The sequence below is a fragment of the Muntiacus reevesi genome, chromosome 15 (assembly GCF_963930625.1).
Source record: "Muntiacus reevesi chromosome 15, mMunRee1.1, whole genome shotgun sequence".
Lineage (NCBI taxonomy): Eukaryota > Metazoa > Chordata > Mammalia > Artiodactyla > Cervidae > Muntiacus > Muntiacus reevesi.
The window spans coordinates 22,444,593-22,464,155 of NC_089263.1; the positions used below are offsets into that span (position 1 = coordinate 22,444,593).

The 19,563-nt window shown below is 40.2% G+C and overlaps 1 protein-coding gene across 2 annotated transcripts; it reads left to right on the top strand.

Annotated features, from left to right (window-relative positions):
- Nucleotides 1-9: 9 nt before the first annotated feature.
- On the top strand, nucleotides 10-18,540 carry SAXO2 (stabilizer of axonemal microtubules 2). 2 transcript variants are annotated; one of them, XM_065906465.1, is made up of 4 exons: nucleotides 10-175; nucleotides 1,840-2,019; nucleotides 8,095-8,297; nucleotides 17,550-18,540. In XM_065906465.1, exons 1-4 carry the CDS (start codon nucleotides 138-140, stop codon nucleotides 18,491-18,493), a joined length of 1,365 nt encoding a protein of 454 aa, XP_065762537.1. In that variant the 5' UTR covers nucleotides 10-137; the 3' UTR covers nucleotides 18,494-18,540. The 2 variants fall into 2 exon arrangements, with proteins under 2 accessions (XP_065762537.1, XP_065762538.1); XM_065906466.1 differs by lacking the exon at nucleotides 1,840-2,019 and having other exon boundaries at nucleotides 67-175.
- Nucleotides 18,541-19,563: the final 1,023 nt, after the last annotated feature.

Here is a 19,563-nt window from a genome sequence, read left to right on the forward strand (position 1 = left end):
TTGACCCGCGCGCGTCTCTGTCGCCGCCGGAAGCCGGCGCCGCGTCCGTCTCCTGGGCTCCCGCGGTTGCCTTGACTACGGAGGCAGCGGTGGAACGGCGGAAGTTGCAGATTTGGAGGAGCTGAGGAGCCGGGAGCATGAGGACTTGGTGTCTGTGTCAGATTTGTACTTGCGGGTAAGGAACGGCCGGCGTGGCGGCGGCCGGGCTTGGAAGTGAGCTAGGGCCGCGGGTTTAGCGGAGGTGCGGGGACCCGGGCGCAGCGACGTCCCCACTTATCCCCGGGTCCCCAAATGCTGGCCGCGCACCCGGCCAGCTATTTCGGGTTAAGCAATTCTGCTTTGTGGGCTCCTGGCACTTTCCAGGTGGCGCTAGTGATAAAGAACCCGCCTGCCAATGCAGGAGACCCAGGAGACGAGGTTCCACCGCTAGTTTGTGAAGATCCCCTGGAGGAGGGCACAGCAACCCTCTCCAGTATTCTTGCCTGGAGAATCCCATGGACAGGAGCCTGGCGGGCTACAGTCCATAGGGTCGCAAACACGATTGAAACGACTGTGCACGCACGCACGCATTTGTGGGCTCCTATCCAGGGCGCAAACTCCCAGTGCCATCCAGCGGTGGGGTTTATATGCCTGTGCAGCAGCGGCCGGAGGTCAGGGTGGTTAAGTGGGGATCTGATTCGACTGGGAGAGTGTATGCCCCACACTATTTTAAAAATTAATAAAAGGAAACAGAAGAATAGAACGGTGTGCAAGTCGATGAGTTTTCGATCCATGTTACGCTTTCTTTTATCCCTTGCTTTCTTTTTTTTCCCCCCACCCCTGCCTGACCGATATTTTCTTTCCCAAGCCCATCCAGCCTGTGCTCCTTTGGAATCTGACTTCCTAAAACCTAGAATTGGTCAGTGAGTCCTGCCTGACAACCTCCCGTCACCTAAGAAATAGTCTTCTCCTTCCTCAACTTCCCTGTTGACCCAGGGATTAGATCACTGTTTGCTCAATGAATATTATGAATATGTCAGCCCTGTGGTATTGTAATCTCCTCCAAAGAATAGACACTTAGAATGTTGATGAAAGCAGTTTTCCCCTTAGTTTCATGGTAAATGTTTATAATTAATAATCCAATATGGATTAAAAGGTAAATCGACATTTGAGGATTTGATTCATATTTGAAAATCTAATGCACAAAATTAATTATTATTTCTAATCTTTCATTTCTATCCAACCCAAGTTCCTTTCCCATCCAGCTATCAGGAATTTTCAGTCTTCATGATGTTGGAGGCTCCCTTTTTTTCAGGCAGTTAAATGATCCGGGGAACTGAGGCATTGCCAAAGCAAGGAATCTTCTCTGGGCTTTAAACATTGATAATGCTTCCCACTGACATGTCTCTTGCTGAAGTTCTAAGAATCCTCTCAGCAGTAGTGCACCCCTACTTTCAAGTGTATGTTTGAGGTACAAGAATCTTGGCAAAGCCAGGAGCCACAGTTGGAGGGTTCACCTAGCAAACTCTTGACATTTGGCCACCACCCACAACTGTGATAGAGTGGGGCAAAGATCCCTGCTCTTCTAAGAGAACAAACTCATTGATATTTCAGTACATTGCCTCTGTCTATCAGGATCAAGATTGTTGGGCCCCTTTGGGAAATTTTGACCCCTGTCTGTTACTTTGTCATCTTGCTATTTTAATCTTTTTTCCCCCTACTATGTAACTAAAAATTTCCAAATGTCTATTTCTTTCACTTTATCAGTCAAAACTACCATCTATCATATTTTCCTCTGCAGTGTGCATATACAATTGCTCATGTGAGTTAAACTGTAATGAGTTTTTTATGTTTGCATAGGCGACATCATTGCCCACATGGAACCACAAGGATTTATGAAAATTCTGGCGGGTCTTGTGCCACAACTGAATATTTGGAAAAATATCCTACATACGTCAATGTTCTTCCACCTCAGAGTCTGAAGCCCAAGGAAGAATATCGAGCATATGGTGGCAAAATGGAAGGAATAACAACATTTAAGTAAATATCAAGAAACAATTTGCTTTACTTATTTTTTCACCACTCTCCTGGTTTTAATAAAGTTTTCTTTAAACTATTTAGTTTAACTCTTTAAACTATTTAGTTGATTTAAGTTGAACCAATCTAAAAAGCAAGAAACTGGTTCAGTCACAACTTAAGAAAGATGAGAACTAAGCTAGAATGACAAAACTGAGAATGTAAAAGGAAAATATAAAAAGTTCTGTTGATTTCTTTTTTAACCTCCTAAAATCTATGTGTTTGTCTGCTTTCCACTGTGACCAGAATGCAATAACTTCCCAAGGGTTATGTTTGTATCTACTCCAGCTTTTGCGTCTCTGATCTGTTTTCTAACTTGAGGTGACCCAGATTACCTCTTTCTTTTTTTAATTTTATTTTTCACTGAAGTATAGTTGATTTACAATGTTGTCCCCATCTCTGCTGTTCAGCAAAGTGACTCGGTTACACACTTACAGACATTGCTTTTTTAGCGTTCTTTTTCATCACAGGATTTTGGATATAGTCCCTGTGCTATACAGTAGGACCTTGTTGTTTATCCATCCAATAGATTAATATAATAGATCACAATCTGCTAATCCAAAACTCCCAGTTTTTCCCTCCCCCCGCCCTTGGCAACCACCAGTCTGTACTCTATGTCCGTGAGTCTGTTTTTGTTTTATAGATAGGTTCATTTTTGCCATATTTTAGATTCCACATACAAGTTATATGGTACTTGTCTTTTTCTTTCTGACTTACTTAACTTACTTATGATAATCTTTAGTTGCACTCATGTTGCTGCAAATGACATTATTTCATTCCTTTTTATGCCTGAGTAGCATTCCATTGTATATATATGTACCACATCTTCTTTATCCATTCATCTGTCGCTGGACGTTTGTTTCCATGTCTTGGCTATTGTGAATAATGCTGCTGTGAACATAGGGATGGTGCATATATCTTTTTGAATTATAGTTTTGTTGGCTATATGCCTGGGAGTGGGACTGCTGAATAATATGGTAGTTCTATTTTTAGTTTTTTGAGAACCCTCCATACTAATTTCCATAGTGGCTGTACCAACTTACATTCCTACTAACAGTAGAGGAGAGTTCCCTTTTCTCCACATCCTCTCCAGCATTTGTTATTTACAGACTTTTTAATGATGACCATTCTAGCTAATGTGAAGTGGTACCTCATTGTAGTTTTGATTTGAGTTTCTCCAATAATTAGTGATGTTGAGCAAGATGACCTTTTTAAAATGCAGATCCAATTCTATCACCTCCCTGCTAAAACTGGTCTTGTATTTTCCCATCATATTTAATATACGAACAAATCCCTTCACTGCTTGGTCCCCACTTTCTTCTCTGATTTATTTTCACTGTAATGCCCTTTGCACTGTTGGTTACATCCCATAGGACATTTTTCATTTCTTGAATGTAGTAAGTTTTCCTTGTCACATAACCTTCCAAGATACTATTTTACCTGCCTGAAATTCTTCCTGTATCTTACCCTAGTTTACATTGGCTCAACCTATGGATCTCAACCCAATTATTACTCGGAAAAGCCTTCTCTGACACCCAGTTTTTGGTGAGGTAAAAGTCCCCTATATAAGTTCTCAAAGTATCTGCCTATTGTTTATCATTAGATTAGTCTCAGTGAAAGCAGGAACTGTGTGTCTTCTTATCTCAGCATTCTATTTCCAGAAACCTATTAAATGCTTACTAGCTCATAGTAGGTGCTCAATATTTACTCAGTGTGTGAAAGACAGAAAAGTTCTTTTAAGCCTCAACTTTTCACTTGACTCAGCACTTTTGATCTCTTTGTATCTTTGTCAATTCAATTCTTTTCTTTATTCTGTTGATGTCCACACTATATTCAAGGCACAATCTAAGGCATTAAAAAAAATATAAACATAGGTTCTTGCTTTCAAGGAACTTGTACATCAGGTTTCTATAATTTAGGGTTTTTAAAATGCTCTAGGACAATGTTAACTTTTAGTATTATCCATTTTCATTTCAAAGGAAGATTATTTTACTTACATAGCAAAGGTGGAGACCTTCAAACTTTTAGTCCAATACTTATACTTTAACATTTCAGGCAACTCTTATGGTTCCTTCTGTAGGTGTGTGGCTCTTCCGGAAATGTGAAGATCTTCCATAGTCCTCAGACTTTTGTGTGATTTGGAGTCATCAAGAAAGGCTACAGTTATAGGTTCCAGATCACCACCTAAAACCGTCAGTAGCTAATGGAATGGATTCCAGGAATATGCATTTTTAACCAGCATCAGTGGTGATTCTGTTGCTACAGACTCAATGCAGTGGGCAGGTCCTGGACTGTCCACTGGGTCTGATGTGGAATGGAAAGAAGGGCTTTCCCCACCACTGTTTATAGTCTTTTAACTATGAACGGTCCCCAAACAAAAATCAGACAAACAAGATAATCCCAGATTGTAGTAAATGAGATGAAGGAACTAAACAGCTGGTTGAGATAGAGCCAAGGGGAAAGGTTGCTCTTTTTTTCTCCACCTCTACTCCTTTCTTCCTTGATGCCTTAGTGATTCATAATGGAGATTTGAAATAAAGTTCACAATATTCATATTTGTTGAATAAAGATTTTGCATTTAACCAACTCTAAAAAATGAAGAAAGTTTAACCTGCCACATGTTTCTTTTAAAAAGTCAATTGCTTTTCAATTCTGGGTTTTCTCCATTGCCTTGTTCAAGTAGCCTTAATAGTAAAAATAAAATAAAACTAAATAAAGATTCAAATATACCAACAAAACGAAACTTTCCATTTCGTAAATCATCTTTCCACTTAGTAAAACACTAGATCTTTTCTTTGTATTTTGACTAGGGAATTAGTAGTATTGTGGCACAGATGGTAAAGAATCCACTTGCAGGAGACTCAGGTTCGACCCCTGGGTCAGGAAGATCCCCTGGAGAAGGAAATGGCAACCCACTCCAGTATTCTTGCCTGGGAAATCCCACGGACAGAGGAGCCTGACGGGCCACAATCCAAGGGTCGCATAAACGTTGGGCACAGCTTAGCAACTAACAACAGAAGTATTTCCAAGGACCACATTCAAGGGATTTGGAACTCTTGCTTGACTCCCGCATGTTGACGATGTTGACTGGGCAACAGATAGCAGCTGATTCATCTGTACAATTGAAAAATATTGTGTCATTCTGTTCTATACTTTTTTGTACTGTAGGAAGAGACTGTAAAGAGCAGATGTCTGGACTTGTACAGGACTTTTGGTCCTTTAGAGGATTACAGTTGTAGCAGAATCAGTGACTGCCAGAGTTGGCAGGAAGGCTGCCCTGAAAGTCTGAGTCCAGACATGTCCAGAGTTTTAGGATATATCAGATGAGTAAGAGTGCATTTACCCTTCACTACATCTCCATAGAAAGTTGTTTTGGGTTTGGAGGTACACTTTCTAACATGTAACCAATCTAACTAGAGAAATGAAGACTTATAAGCTTTCTCTGTCCTCTCCCTGGTTCTTCCACTTCCTGATTGCATTTTAGCCTGTTCCTCTCTAGCTGGTATTTGGGAAGAGCAAAGAACAACTCAGATATCTTGAGCAGCAGAGGTATGTGATGTCTACTGTTGTTCATCTTCTAAAGTATTTCTCAAGCCTTTGTTAAGTGTCAGGCGCTATGCTTGGTGCCTGGGATACAGTGATGAGCAGAAACAGTCCTGATCTCTGTGCTTACAGACACTGCAGTCTAGTGGAGGTGGCAATCAAAAACATGAGTATAAAATTGCAACAGTGATCAAATCTAGGAAGGGTAGGCACCAGGTAACTGGAGAGCCAAGGCTTGACTTCATCAGGGAAATGAGCAGAATGATCTAAAATCTGAAGGCTGTAAAGCACTTAACTGGATTAAGAATGTAAGAACGTGCTTTCCAGACAGATTGCAGCATGAAGCAGGAAGGAAAAGGCCAGCAGCGGGAGGGGAAGCAGGAGGTGAGTTGAAGCCAGTGGGAGAGGTCACGCCCAGTTTCTTCTGTAGCCTTAGAGCAGTAAGAAGCCACTGGGGGTTTCTTTTTGGGGTGTGTGTGTTTGTTTGTGTGTGTGTGGCAGGGGGTATGGAAAGATTGGAGAGAGAACTAGTGAGTGAGTTTAGGAAGCTACTGAACTGATGTGGATGAGCTGTTACAAAAGCTTGAAATATCAGGGTGGTGGATGAGACACAGAAAAGCAGTTAGATTTAAAAGAGATTTAGGAGGCAAAGCTGATAGGAGGTGGTGATAAACTAAATTTAAGAGGGAAGTGAGGCATGAAAGGGCTTCCCGGGTGGCGCCAGTGATAAAGGAACCTGCCTACCATTGCAGGAGACATACAAGACAACTGGTTCAGCCCTGTGAGGCATGAAGGGTCGGTCTAGGTTCCTGACTGTGCAGCTGAAGAAGTGGTGCCATTCACCAAGACAAGGAACAAGCAAAAGGGGCCAGAATTGTTGGGGAGAAATGTCTTGATTAGAGGTATAGTACGTTTTGAGGTGCCGTTGACTAGCTGAGAGGCCTTGTGAAAACTGGTCTGGATCTAAGAGAAGTGGTCTAAGCAGAGATGTAAGTTTGAGAGGCATTTCCATCTAGTTAGTGATGGCAGCTGTGGGGGTGGAGGACCTGTGCTCAGGAGGGAACATGGGATGAGCAGAGGAGAGTGTGCAGACCCAAGTGCTGAGGAACTCTAGCACTTCATGACTGAGTCTAGGAGGGTGAAGTGACATAGGAGACTGAGAAGAAATAATGAGGAAGACAGGGAGAAAGAGATTTCCAGAAATAGAAAGAGTGGTCAATAATGAAAGTTACTACTGGAGAAGTTTGGTAAGATGATGACTAAGACTGTCTGATGCATTTCACCATATAGAAGTCACTGTGGACCTTGAAACTGTACTAGAGAGGGCTGTGCTGAAAAAACCAGGTTGAAGTGGGTTGACAGGGGTGAGTTAACAAGTCTAAGAAGTTACATTGTGAACAGAGAAGGGATTCAGTGAGTTTTGTTTTCGGGAGGTTATGACCACATATAGAAAATACTGATTAGTAAAAAAATGATTTGAATAAATCATAAAATAAATGACCACAGCCAATAGAAAAGAAATGCCAATAGAAATATCAATAGAAAGTCAATGCCAAAGAAAAGAAAGCAATTTGGAAGACTTTTAGTAGTAGTAATCAAAATAATCATTCTTTATGTGTACAAAATAGTCATGTGTATGCTGTACATGCATATATGTGTCAGTCCTTAAAACAACCCTGTATGAGGTAGATGACATTATGGTTCTATTTTATATATAAGGAAACTGGAACAGACAGGTGAAGTTATCCAGTATAATACATGTAGCAAATGACAGAGCCAGGATTTGGGCCCAGGTGGTCTGATCAGTCCAAGTCTGTGGTCTTCTCCAATTCAACAAACAGCCTCAGTGTCTGCAATAACATAATGTTTATCAAATGCCCAGGGTGGCCAGGGTACTCTATGACCCCCATCCCTGGCAAGAGCTGCCGGGGGATCAGAAGATGAATAAGACTTATATCCATGCTATGAATATGATTGATGTCTAAAGGCCAGAGTCAGATGTACGTGACTCCTTTAACTGATTATTTAAAGATGAGCAGGAAGACAGCATGACTCAACAAAAAGAGCATACCCAAACAGTTCATTAAAGTCTTTAATAGGATGAATAAGGGTTTTGACAAACTGGACCCAAGGGATATAGTTAAAATTTTTTTCAGATTCATTTAAACCTTTAACCTGTGATTTTCTTCCAGGTTAGACCAAAAATTCAATTCTTGGAAGATTTTATTTATGTAAGATCCAATTAACCAATGATTCATTGTAAAGAGGTTTGGAAAAACGGATTTTTTTTTTTTAATATTTATTTTTCTTAAGATATTTAGTCACTGGGTAGGACATAAAGGAATTCAATATTCTCTTTCAAGTAGTTTACCAACCATCACCATTTTAATATCTTCTAGATTTTTCTAGTGGAAGTCTTGAAAACTTTAATACTGAATTGAAAGAGTTAAAAACAAAAGAACCTGTGAGGCTATGTTTCAAACTTATATATTTCAGGTCGGATTATCGTCCTTACAAAATAGACAAACAGCCTCGCCATGCACCAGAAGAATATAAACCAAAACAGGGGGTGATTGATCTTGGCACCACCTACAAACGGGATTTTAATTCTTACAAAGTACATCCTGTGGTGATAGTTCGGCCTCTGGAGAGACAACAAGTTAAAAAAGGAAAGCTGGACACTGTCCCAACCTATAAAGGTAACTTGCCATCTCCAGAATTAAAGCACCAAAAAACAAAAATTTAACCTTCAGCTTTGACATCCAACATGGAATTGCAGTTCTGGCAGACTGCCAAACTTAAGTCGCCAAGGCTTAGGAGAAAACTTCTTTCTCTTTTGTCAAAATAATATTGTATAGTGAGGGAAAAAGACCATTTGCTTGGTTGAGAGTTAAGAGACCTGGGTTCCTGTCTAAATTCAGCCACTAAGTTTTCTCTATCTCAAACCATGAAAACAAAGGATACTACTGAACAAGCATTATGTCCTATTTGTCACATTATGCCATTTTGAGTTGGCACTTCTCCTTTCCTCCCAGTATGAAACTACTGAGCATTCTGCAGCCTTTGAGAAAGTCAAATAAATAGCAACCCTCTTCACCATTCAGGTTCTGAACCAACCAAAAGAATTAGCAGGGAGAGAACCAAAATATTGCCTTCTATGCTGATAAAGGCTGGGATAGAGGATGACACTTACCTCTGTTAGCAGATGGTCCCTGCTACTGAACTTCAGAATAAAATAGGCGTGTTCACCTAGTGAGACAACGTTGGATCCTCACACAGGCCACCTGCTCCTCTAGGCCTTCCAGCATGGAATACCTTCTGCCTGCTGGCAACCAACTGCAGGGAGGAAGGGGCTGGACGATGTGTGACCAGTTTCTTTCCAAAAATCAATCTGGTCTTACAACACTTGCTTTGGGCAGTTCTTTATTTTCCAACAATAGTCTATCTGGTTAGTTCATACTGTTTCTATATTTTTTGTTAATAATGTAATTCCATATTTAGGCTTACAGTATTTTTACTCATATGTGATATAACTGAATGGCTATGTCCTAATATGAAACCCTTTTATAAAAGTGATGCCATCCACAATAACAATAATGATTTATATTTTAAACAAATAATAACTGAATACACACTTACTCTTTAAACATCACTCTTAGCAGTTTAATGGGTAAGTAAAGTGTATGTTCCCTGGAAAAGGAAATGGCAACACACTCCAGTATTCTTGCCTGGGAAATCCCATGGACAGAGGAGCCTGGTGGGTTACAGTCCATGGGGTCACAAGAGAGTCACTATTTTTAAGACTGAATGACTAAACAACACAGTATATGGAATTAGTATAGTATGATCTATAAGTCAGCTCAGTAGGGAGATCAGGAACAATGTTCTTTGTTTTGTTTTTTAGGCTATGAGCATATAAGACACCATACAAGGAACAAATTTTTAAGACAACACATACAGTGAACATATCATGGCTTCCCTGATAGCTCAGTGGTAAAGAATCCACCTGCAATGCAGGAGACCCCGGTTCAATTCCTGGGTCAGGAAGATCTGCTGGAGAAGGGATAGGCTACCCACTCCAGTATTCTTGGGCTTCCCTTGTCGCTCAGCTGGTAAAGAATCCACCTGCAATGTGGGAGACCTGGGTTGGAAAGATCCCCTGGAGAAAGGAAAGGCTATTCACTCCAGTGTTCTGGCCTAGAGAATTCAATGGACTGTATAGGGTCGCAAAGAATCAGTCATGACTGAGCAACTTTCACAAAGATTTTCACATACAGTGAACAAAGATATTTTAATAATCTAATACAGCATATAGTAATTGCTAAGATATATATTAGTTGCTATGCATAGGAGATAATGTATTACATAATAATTTGACATAAAACGGGTGAAATGTTTGTACTGGGTCTTTTATTTTATTTTCCATTATTTTCCATTTATTTTTATTAGTTGGAGGCTAATTACTTTACAACATTGTAGTGGTTTTTGTCATACATTGACATGAATCAGCCGTGGATTTACATGTATTCCCTATCCCGATCCCCCTCCATCTCCCTCTCCACCCGATCCCTCTGGGTCTTCCCAGTGCACCAGGCCCAAGCACTTGTCTCACCCATCCAACCTGGGCTGGTGATCTGTTTCACCCTAGATAATATACATGTTTCAATGCTGTTCTCTCGAAACATCCCACCCTTGCCTTCTGCCACAGAGTTCAAAAGTCTGTTCTGTACATCTGTGTCTCTTTTTCTGTTTTGCATATAGGGTTATCGTTACCATCTTTCTAAATTCCATATATATGTGTTAGTATACTGTATTGGTCTTTATCTTTCTGGTTTACTTCACTCTGTATAATGGGCTCCAGTTTCATCCATCTCATTAGAACTGATTCAAATGAATTCTTTTTAATGGCTGAGTAATATTCCATGGTGTATATGTACCACAGCTTCCTTATCCATTCATCTGCTGATGGGCATCTAGGTTGTTTCCATGTCCTGGCTATTATAAACAGTGCTGTGATGAACATTGGGGTGCACGTGTCTCTTTCAGATCTGGTTTCCTCGGTGTGTATGACCAGAAGTGGGATTGCTGGGTCATATGGCAGTTCTATTTCCAGTTTTTTAAGAAATTGCTACACTGTTCTCCATAGCAGCTGTACTAGTTTGCATTCCCACCAACAGTGTAAGAGGGTTCCCTTTTCTCCACACCCTCTCCAGCATTTATTGCGTGTAGGCTTTTGGATAGCAGCCATCCTGACTGGCATGTAATGGTACCTCATTGTGATTTTGATTTGCATTTCTCTGATAATGAGTGATGTGGAGCATCTTTTCATGTGTTTGTTAGCCATCTGTCTGTCTTCTTTGGAGAAATGTCTGTTTAGTTCTTTGGCCCATTTTTTGATTGGGTCATTTATTTTTCTGGAATTGAGCTGCAGGAGTTGCTTGTATATTTTTGAGATTAATCCTTTGTCTGTTTCTTCATTTGCTATTATTTTCTCCCATTCTGAGGGCTGTCTTTTCACCTTGCTTATAGTTTCCTTTGTTGTGCAAAAGTTTTTAAGTTTCATTAGGTCCCATTTGTTTATTTTTGCTTTTATTTCCAATATTCTGGGAGGTGGGTCATAGAGGATCCTGCTGTGATTTATGTCGGAGAGTGTTTTGCCTATGTTCTCCTCTAGGAGTTTTATAGTTTCTGGTCTTACATTTAGATCTTTAATCCATTTTGATTTTATTTTTGTGTACGGTGTTAGAAAGTGTTCTAGTTTCATTCTTTTACAAGTGGTTGACCAGTTTTCCCAGCACCACTTGTTAAGGAGGTTGTCTTTTTTCCATTATATATTCTTGCCTCCTTTGTCAAAGATAAGGTGTCCATAGGTACGTGGATTTATCTCTGGGCTTTCTATTCTGTTCCATTGATCTATATTTCTGTCTTTGTGCCAGTACCATACTGTCTTGATGACTGTGGCTTTGTAGTATAGTCTGAAGTCAGGCAGGTTGATTCCTCCAGTTCCATTCTTCTTTCTCAAGATTGCTTTGGCTATTCGAGGTTTTTTGTATTTCCATACAAATTGTGAAATTATTTGTTCTAGTTCTCTGAAGAATACCGTTGGTAGCTTGATAGGGATTGCATTGAATCTATAGATTGCTTTGGGTAGTATAGTCATTTTGACAATATTGATTCTTCCAATCCATGAACGCGGTATGTTTCTCCATCTGTTTGTGTCCTCTTTGATGTCTTTCATCAGAGTTTTATAGTTTTCTATGTATAGGTCTTTTGTTTCTTTAGGTAGATATACTCCTAGGTATTTTACTGTTTTTGTTGCAGTGGTGAATGGTATTGTTTCCTTAATTTCTCTTTCTGTTTTCTCATTGTTAGTGTATAGGAATGCAAGGGATTTCTGTGTGTTAATTTTATATCCTACAACTTTACTATATTCGTTGATTAGCTCTAGTAATTTTCTGGTAGAGTCTTTAGGGTTTTCTATGTAGAGGACCATGTCATCTGCAAACAGCGAGAGTTTCACTTTTTCTTTTCCTATCTGGATTCCTTTTACTTCTTTTTCTGCTCTGATTGCTGTGGCCAAAACTTCCAAAACTATGTTGAATAGCAGTGGTGAGAGTGGGCACCCTTGTCTTATTCCTGATTGTACTGGATCTTTTCAACAACCATAGTAAGATTTTCTTTTTTTCTCTGTAAAGTTCACTTAAAATACAATAATACTGATAATCCTTGATGCCTTGACTATTTACATGTAACATACACACATGCACACCCACACTCATACATCCAATACTAGTTCTGGCTTCTCATTACCTGGGCTTCCTATAGATTCATGTACTTCTACTCCCATAACCCAATGTTGAGGATTCCTGGGTTCCTTCTGGCCTCCCCTCTCCTGATCTTTCCTAGTAAGGAAAAGTTATCCTTGTATTTCCAGGTTGGGGGCATGAGACAAGAAAACCTATGGGCCAAGGGGACATGTTACCATCCTGTGTGATGACCACACTACAGGCTCTGTACATCCCTCCATAAGGACAGATCTGTAGCTGAAGAAGAATCACAATGGGAAGAGCCTTTCACTATAACCTAACAGAGAATAGAGGGAAGATGGAAATGGGATATGATTAAAAACAAAAAAACTACAAGATGGTGAGAAGGGCGTCATCTAGATTCTGGAGATGTGGCTCTATGGAACTGGTCACTCTTATTAGACAGAAATTTATCTGTCCCCAGCAGCCTTGGTTTAGAAACTTATTCAGACTAAAGTGTACATAAAGAAAATAGGTCAGTATTTGATTTGATAAATACTTTTTAGGGATTACTCTTCTGTGTGCCAGGCACTACAAGGAATAGAGATCTGAATGGAGCAGGGTTGCTGACATTTAGAAACTTTACAGGTGAGGAAAAAAAAGAGCAATATAGCATGAAAAATTAAGTAGTCATATAAGAAATAAATGAAATATCACAAGGAGGGGGGAATGATTCATTAGAAAATTATGAAACAATTAGTGCTTCAAAAATTTAGACTGAACAAGATATCACTGCAGGCTAGTCTGAGAATGCATCAGAGACTAGTAAGTATTGATGTATGGAAAGAGGAGGGACGTCCTAAAAGCTAGGGTGAGATGAGCAAAAGTCATAAAGCCAGAAAAATAAAAAGGTGTTCAGTGAACATGGTGTGGACCAGAGAATTTCAGGATCTGAGTAATTAGTGTCTAATTCCAAAAATGTAGCTTAAGATTGTGATGTCTTGGTTGTTAGACTGAGGAGCTTAGCATTTTACTACTAGTCACTAAAATTTTTTGAGTTCTGCTACCAGATAGGATATAGTAGATGGCAGAAAGCCATAACCTCCACTGAAACAGCTAAAAACATACATAAATTTTTAAAAATCTTTTTTTAAATAGAAGCAAAGAACTAAATTTACAGAAATGGAGGAACCCTTCCTAGATAAGCTGAGGTGGCCAACTGTTCACTCCTCTGGAAGCATCTGTCAAGTCTAGGTGAGGCTGAAGATTGGGGTGGCATAAGCAGGGGACTCTTCTAGGGGGAAGGGAAATCAGTGGAGAAGCTCACACATAGGCAGGTATGACAATTAGAATCTATAAGTACCCCAGATGCAGGGCTTGTTTCCCTTGTGGGGTGTTTGCTAAGTGTTGAGGGGGCATGGTGGGCTAGAAGACTGGGCTAGAAAGAGTTCACAGTAATGTCCCACAGTCTTGGGAACAGGTGCTTGGAAGACAAAGAATGTCTTTGTCTAGAATGAAGGCAAAGCTACAAACACATCACAGGTCTTGTCCGAAGAAATTTGTAATTAGAGGAAGACTTTGTCTAATTAAAGATGTCACTGAACGCCAGTCTTGCTCAGTTCCTGATTGGATCAAGGTGGTCTGCCCCACATCCTATCTGCCCAACAGAGGGAAGAGCAAGGTGTCTTCTGTTGAAAGTAACACTGATTTTAGCTTTTATGATTTTCTTATGCATAACGTCCAGCATAAAATAAAACCTTATAAGACCTATGAAGAATCAGGAAGTATTTGAAGAGATAATGGTCAAAGAATTTCCAAAATTGGTGAAGGAATTCAGGCCACAGATTCAAGCAGCTTATCAAACCGCAAAATAAACACAAAGCCATGTCTGGCAACTGTCATCAAACTTCTGAAAACCAAGTAAAGATAACTTCTTAGAAGTAGTAAGAGCAAAACTACAGATTATCTACAAAAGAAAAGTTAGAAATGTACTTGACTTCACCAGAAACTATAGAAGCCTTAAGACAATGAATGACATCTTTAATGTTAAAAGGAAAAAAAAATTGAGAATTTCAAACCCAGTGAATCCTAGAATTTTATATGTAGTGAAAATATTCTTCAAAATAATGTAAAATAAAGAGGTTTTTAGGGAAGGAAAAAAAAGGAGAAAAAGTGTTAGTAGCAGATACATACTACAAAAGTAATTAAAGGAAGTTCTTCAGGTTGAAGGAAAATGATTCCAGAGAGAAGCATGAAGAGCAGTAATCAATGAGTCTGTAAAGAGAAAAGCAGTAGAGGAAATTGATGAAATGGAATGCTGATTCTGTTAAAAGATTGCAAAGTTGAATAACCCTAACCACAATGACCAAGGAGAAAAATAAAAAGAGAAGACACTAACTACAAATATCAAGAATGAAATAAAGGTCTTGCTGTAAAGTCTATAGAACCTTATTTTACAATATTTTTTCTTCTATTTCCTTATTCTTATTTTTGATAATTTCATCAGGTTGCTATTCATTGCATGATTGCCTCAGATGGAAAAACTTATAATTTAGAAAGTAAAATAAACAGGATTTGAAAATGACTTGAAACAGAGAGAAGGGAGTGAGGAAGAGAAAATTAACTGGGTGAAATCTTTACATGAGATGCCATATTCAAAATAGTGTTTTATTGTTGTGTTATTTAGGGAAAATGAGTCTGAGCAAGATGGTGAACTCAGTTGGGGCAAACTAAGTTTCAGTTTACCTCTTGGACATTTGAATAGAGATTGTCTAGGAGGAAGATAGATATGTTGGTTTGGATTTCTAGGGAAGTCTGCAGTAGAGATTCAAGTTTGGGAGTCATCAACTTACAGGTAGGACTAAAACTGTGAGACAAGTTTGATGATGTGTAGATTGAAAAAGAAAGGATGGAGCCCCCTGACTTTATGAAAATTGGTCCCACATTCTTGGTGCCATAAGACAACGTAGAGAACAGAGCCCCAACTACCAAGAGAAAGAAACTGCATATGCCGCTGAGGATTTTTGTCCTCAAAGAGGAACCCAGGACAGCTCACTGTGTAAAGATGGAGTTGGAGTTCTGCATCTGGATGTTCATGATGAGCAAACACATGAAAGCACCTCATGGACTTAAAGCTGTTTAGAAGAAAGCAAACTTCCCATCTAAACTGAATGGCCCTTATCTAACAAGTGCAGTACTGTAGTTGCCAAATGACCAGATGCATTGTTAGATGTAGACGGCATTATGTTTGATTTTTTTCCATAAGTGTCATAAGATACTAAGAACCAATGATATTAATAAAGGCCATGATGTTTTAAAGGTATTACTAGAGTGTTATTAATAAATATTATAGGAAAATAATAAATTTCCAGGCATATGAGCATGGGGATATTTAAAAGAGGCAAACCAATTTTCTGCAGATCTCTGGAATTAATACATTGCCATCAAATCTCGTCTCTAAAATTTTGCTTCCTTTTTGAAAACCAAACTTTTTTGGTAAGGGAGAATATTCTTTTCTATTTAGTTTCTCTCATGAAATTAACATCTTTTTTGTAGACATTTTGACAACAAAGGGTCTCCCTGTATGTTTATATTGAACCATAGACCTTCCATTAACATCCTCTGGTTCCTTAGTTACTGAAAAGTAGTGCTACAATTTTATACTTGAGGTGTAGCAAACAACAGAGAGTCCTTCATGGTGACTCAAGAAAAAGTGAGTTTGTGGTAAAGCTTCCTGTGAAGTGGAATTGGAAAACTATCAGCCGCAGAGGAAGCTTGAGGGAGAACTACCCCTCACCCACCCCACCACCGCCATCAGCTAGCTGGCTTTTCTCATAGCATCCTCACACCCCTGGACACATCTCTGATCACCCTCCAAGGTCTAGCCTTCCCTGCCTATGTATCATGTCACTGTTTCCTTATGAGTCTATTCCAAAGTCTTCAGCCCACCATAGCTCTCCAATTCTGCTTCATGGCACCTTTCACATTCTTCTCCCACATGTATCTGAATTTGTTTTCAAATGTAAGTTCACAAGACCAAGAATGTGCATGACCCAGATCATCTTTTCTTACCAGGTCTCTGTTATCCAAAAGATTGCCTGCTCTTAGGTTATTCACTCTCATTCAAACATCAGTAGCTTGAAGGTGGTGGGAGTAATCATTATTTGGTCAAAAACGTGGCTATTTTGGCAGAAATGCCTGTGACTGAGAAGCTTTCCTCTTCAAAAGAAGTATCCACAGAAGGAGCATTTGAACTTTTGCCTTTCCAATAAACAAACTGCATGGCCTTTAGCCTAGACTCTAATTCTTTATCATGTATATCTTCTGTCTCATAAATTAATTTTTGGTATTTAGAGATATGTATTTTGGGGTAAAGTCAATTCCATAGCATTTCTCAGCTTTCTCCCTTTCTCATCTAGAAACAGAAAGCCTAAATAAACCTCAGTTGAAATATATGCACTTCAGTTTTCCATCCATGGTCGAGGTGAGCTGCAAGAAGAAGAATTAAGGTATTTGACACGAAATCCCAAGTTCAGCCCTGATGTTCATTTCTAAATTCCATACTTAGTCTCTCACACTTTAGAGAGCATTCAGTCTGGGCCCCTCACCTCCAGGTGAAGCCCATTTCCCGAGGAGGGAAATCGAAGCCAGTGCTCCTCCTGGGATAGTACAAGTTACCTTGGCTTCCAGGGGTACAGTGGAGCTGAAGTTTTCTCTACTTTGAGGAGTCCCCCCAAAGTAAGGAGTAATATCCACATCACTCTTGCCCACACAGCAGGGCCCTTGGTTTTATGTTAATTCCTAGCTTTTATGTTTCACACTTCAGCATGTTATAACAAAAATCCCAACCAGTTCCTGGGAACACAACCCTAATCTCCTAAATTCTGTCTTCACCCAAAATACAACCTTTTCGGTTTTCAAAAACAATCAAGTCAGGCTCAGATGTTCCATTCCCATGTTAAATCACAAGAATCTGAAAGTGGAAAGTTGTATGTATTAAAGTGGGGAGATAGGAAGAGGAAAGTAGAAGTGAAGGAAAAAAGGAATAAATCTGAGGGGAAATCAGTGGAACTTCCTACTTAATTGGTGTTGGGATACCTAAAGGAAATGCAAGGACGGCAACGAGAGAAGTCAGTCATGATTTTTAGAAGGTGGTGGTGTCCTTCAGTATTTAAAAATGCTCTCTCTCTCTTTTAAATTTTCAAGATGATTATAGAGCTTGGGACTTTCAGAAAAGTGAACTCTACAAGCCACAACAAACTTACTATCCCCCTACTGTGAGATTTGGAAATTCAACAACATTTCAGGATGACTATGTCCCTCGGGAGATAAAGCCTAGACAAAGCTGTAAACCCAGCCCTGCGGTCGAACGCTCTACCATCCCCTTTAGCGGTGACACAAGTCATCGCCTTGATTATGTGCCTCATCGGCCAGACTTCAAGCTGGCAAGGCCAAAAGACAGCTACAAGCCACCCGACCAGCCCTTGGAGGACCTCACAATGCACCGATGCGACTTTCAGGGGCTCGTCGGTGAAACGGCAAAGACCTGCAGACCTGCACACACCAGAGCGGCCCAGGACGCTCCATTCGAAGGAAGCACTGAGTTCCGGGACAGTTTTCAAGCGTGGGCACTCCCAGCACCGCAAGTCCAGAAAGTGCCGGAGTACGTCCCTCCCGCAGGCACCATGCAGCTGCAGAGCACCAGCCACCTCGACTACGTCCCGCATCAGGCCACGCGTGTGCTTCTCATCAGGCCCGCTTCTCGTAGGAGAAATCATAGCTTTCCTTTCCAAGGAAAGAGCACCACGATGCAAGATTTCCCAGCATGGGAAAGCTGCCGTCAGGGACTCATTAGGCAGGAGCCGCAGATCCCCAGCCCGTCCGGAAAATTCGATGGCCTGAGCACTTTCAGGTCTCACTACGTGCCCCATGAACTAATTCCAACCGAGAGCTGCAAACCTGCAGACGCTCCCTTGAAAAGGTCGCTTCCGTTTGACGACGTCACCACGTACTCTCTGGAGTATATGCCCAAGAAACTGGAGACCTGCCCCGCTAGCTACCCTTCCCCTCCTGGCTACCTATTTGAAACTACAAATTCCCGAGGTCATAAATTCTTCCGCAAGATCGCTCCCGCGGTGAAGGCCTTCTAATTCTCAAATCAGGTTTAAAAGGAAGCGGACTTACAGCATGTTGGCTTCTCAAGGACAAAATCAATTTTCTACAGTAGAAAAAAAAAATTTTTTTTTAAGTGAAAACTAATCATTTTTAAAATTTTTAAACAAGAAATTTAGAAAATCTGTCAGAGGAAATCAGGATTTTTAAATCCATTTCAAATTAACATTTTAACCAAGATTGTTCTTTAGTATGCATTTCTGAGACTTAAATTACATACATTCCCATCAGAACTATTTTTAATCCCAACATGCTGTTTGGTAACTTGTTTCAATCTATTATCATTTATACTTGTGTTTATACTTATGTCAAGTATATGGTTATTCACATAGGTGTTATCATTCATCAAGTGCCTTAGGACTTTTCTAGAGCACCACGGAAAATGACACACGGATTCTTCTTTCAAGATGACAGTATTTTTCTTCTTAGACTTCAAGGCATCTATGAGGTGTTCCCTGAGTCAGGTTTTCATTGGTGGCTGTTAAGATGGCTGCACTGCTCCTCACAGGGTTCAGGTTAGTAAGAGGCACCCTAACGTCTAAATCTAAGGCTCCGTGGGTTGGAAATCGAAGCACCTGAGTTCACAGTTCCAATGATGTTAATTTCTATCTGTGTTACCCGAGGCAAGGGACTCTTGTCTTTGAGTCTCAGTGTCTTCACCTGTAAAAGAATGTCTGCTCTGCCTACCTCACAGAAACTTTGCTCTGAGCATCAGGTCCTGTGATGCCTTGAAATCCACAAAGTAAGAGTGCTAACCAAGAATCAGGGGTTGTTCATAAGTCACCTAATCTCTTTTTGTACCTGTTCCTCCATTTTCATATTAGGAGAATTCCCTACTCAATACTCCCTTTTGGCCTGTAGCAAAGATTGTAGAATAACCTAGGCTGCTTCCAGCTGATGAGGAGTATGACTTCTGAGAGGAGTCTTCCCCTCTCAACCTTCACAAGCACCCTAGAAGTTGTTACAGAGAATGGAGAGTGTGGGTAGGGGAATAATGTGGTTTGAATGACACTATTTCCCAAAAGGAAAAGGCATTTGCAGAAGTTTA

Bases quoted from the DNA above. Each gene is read 5' to 3' on its own strand.
- SAXO2 (XM_065906465.1), top strand. From the start codon at position 138: ATGAGGACTTGGTGTCTGTGTCAGATTTGTACTTGCGG. The intron at 176-1,839 runs GTAAGGAACGGC...ATGTTTGCATAG, and splicing joins TGTCAGATTTGTACTTGCGG to GCGACATCATTGCCCACATG. The intron at 2,020-8,094 runs GTAAATATCAAG...TATATATTTCAG, and splicing joins GAAGGAATAACAACATTTAA to GTCGGATTATCGTCCTTACA.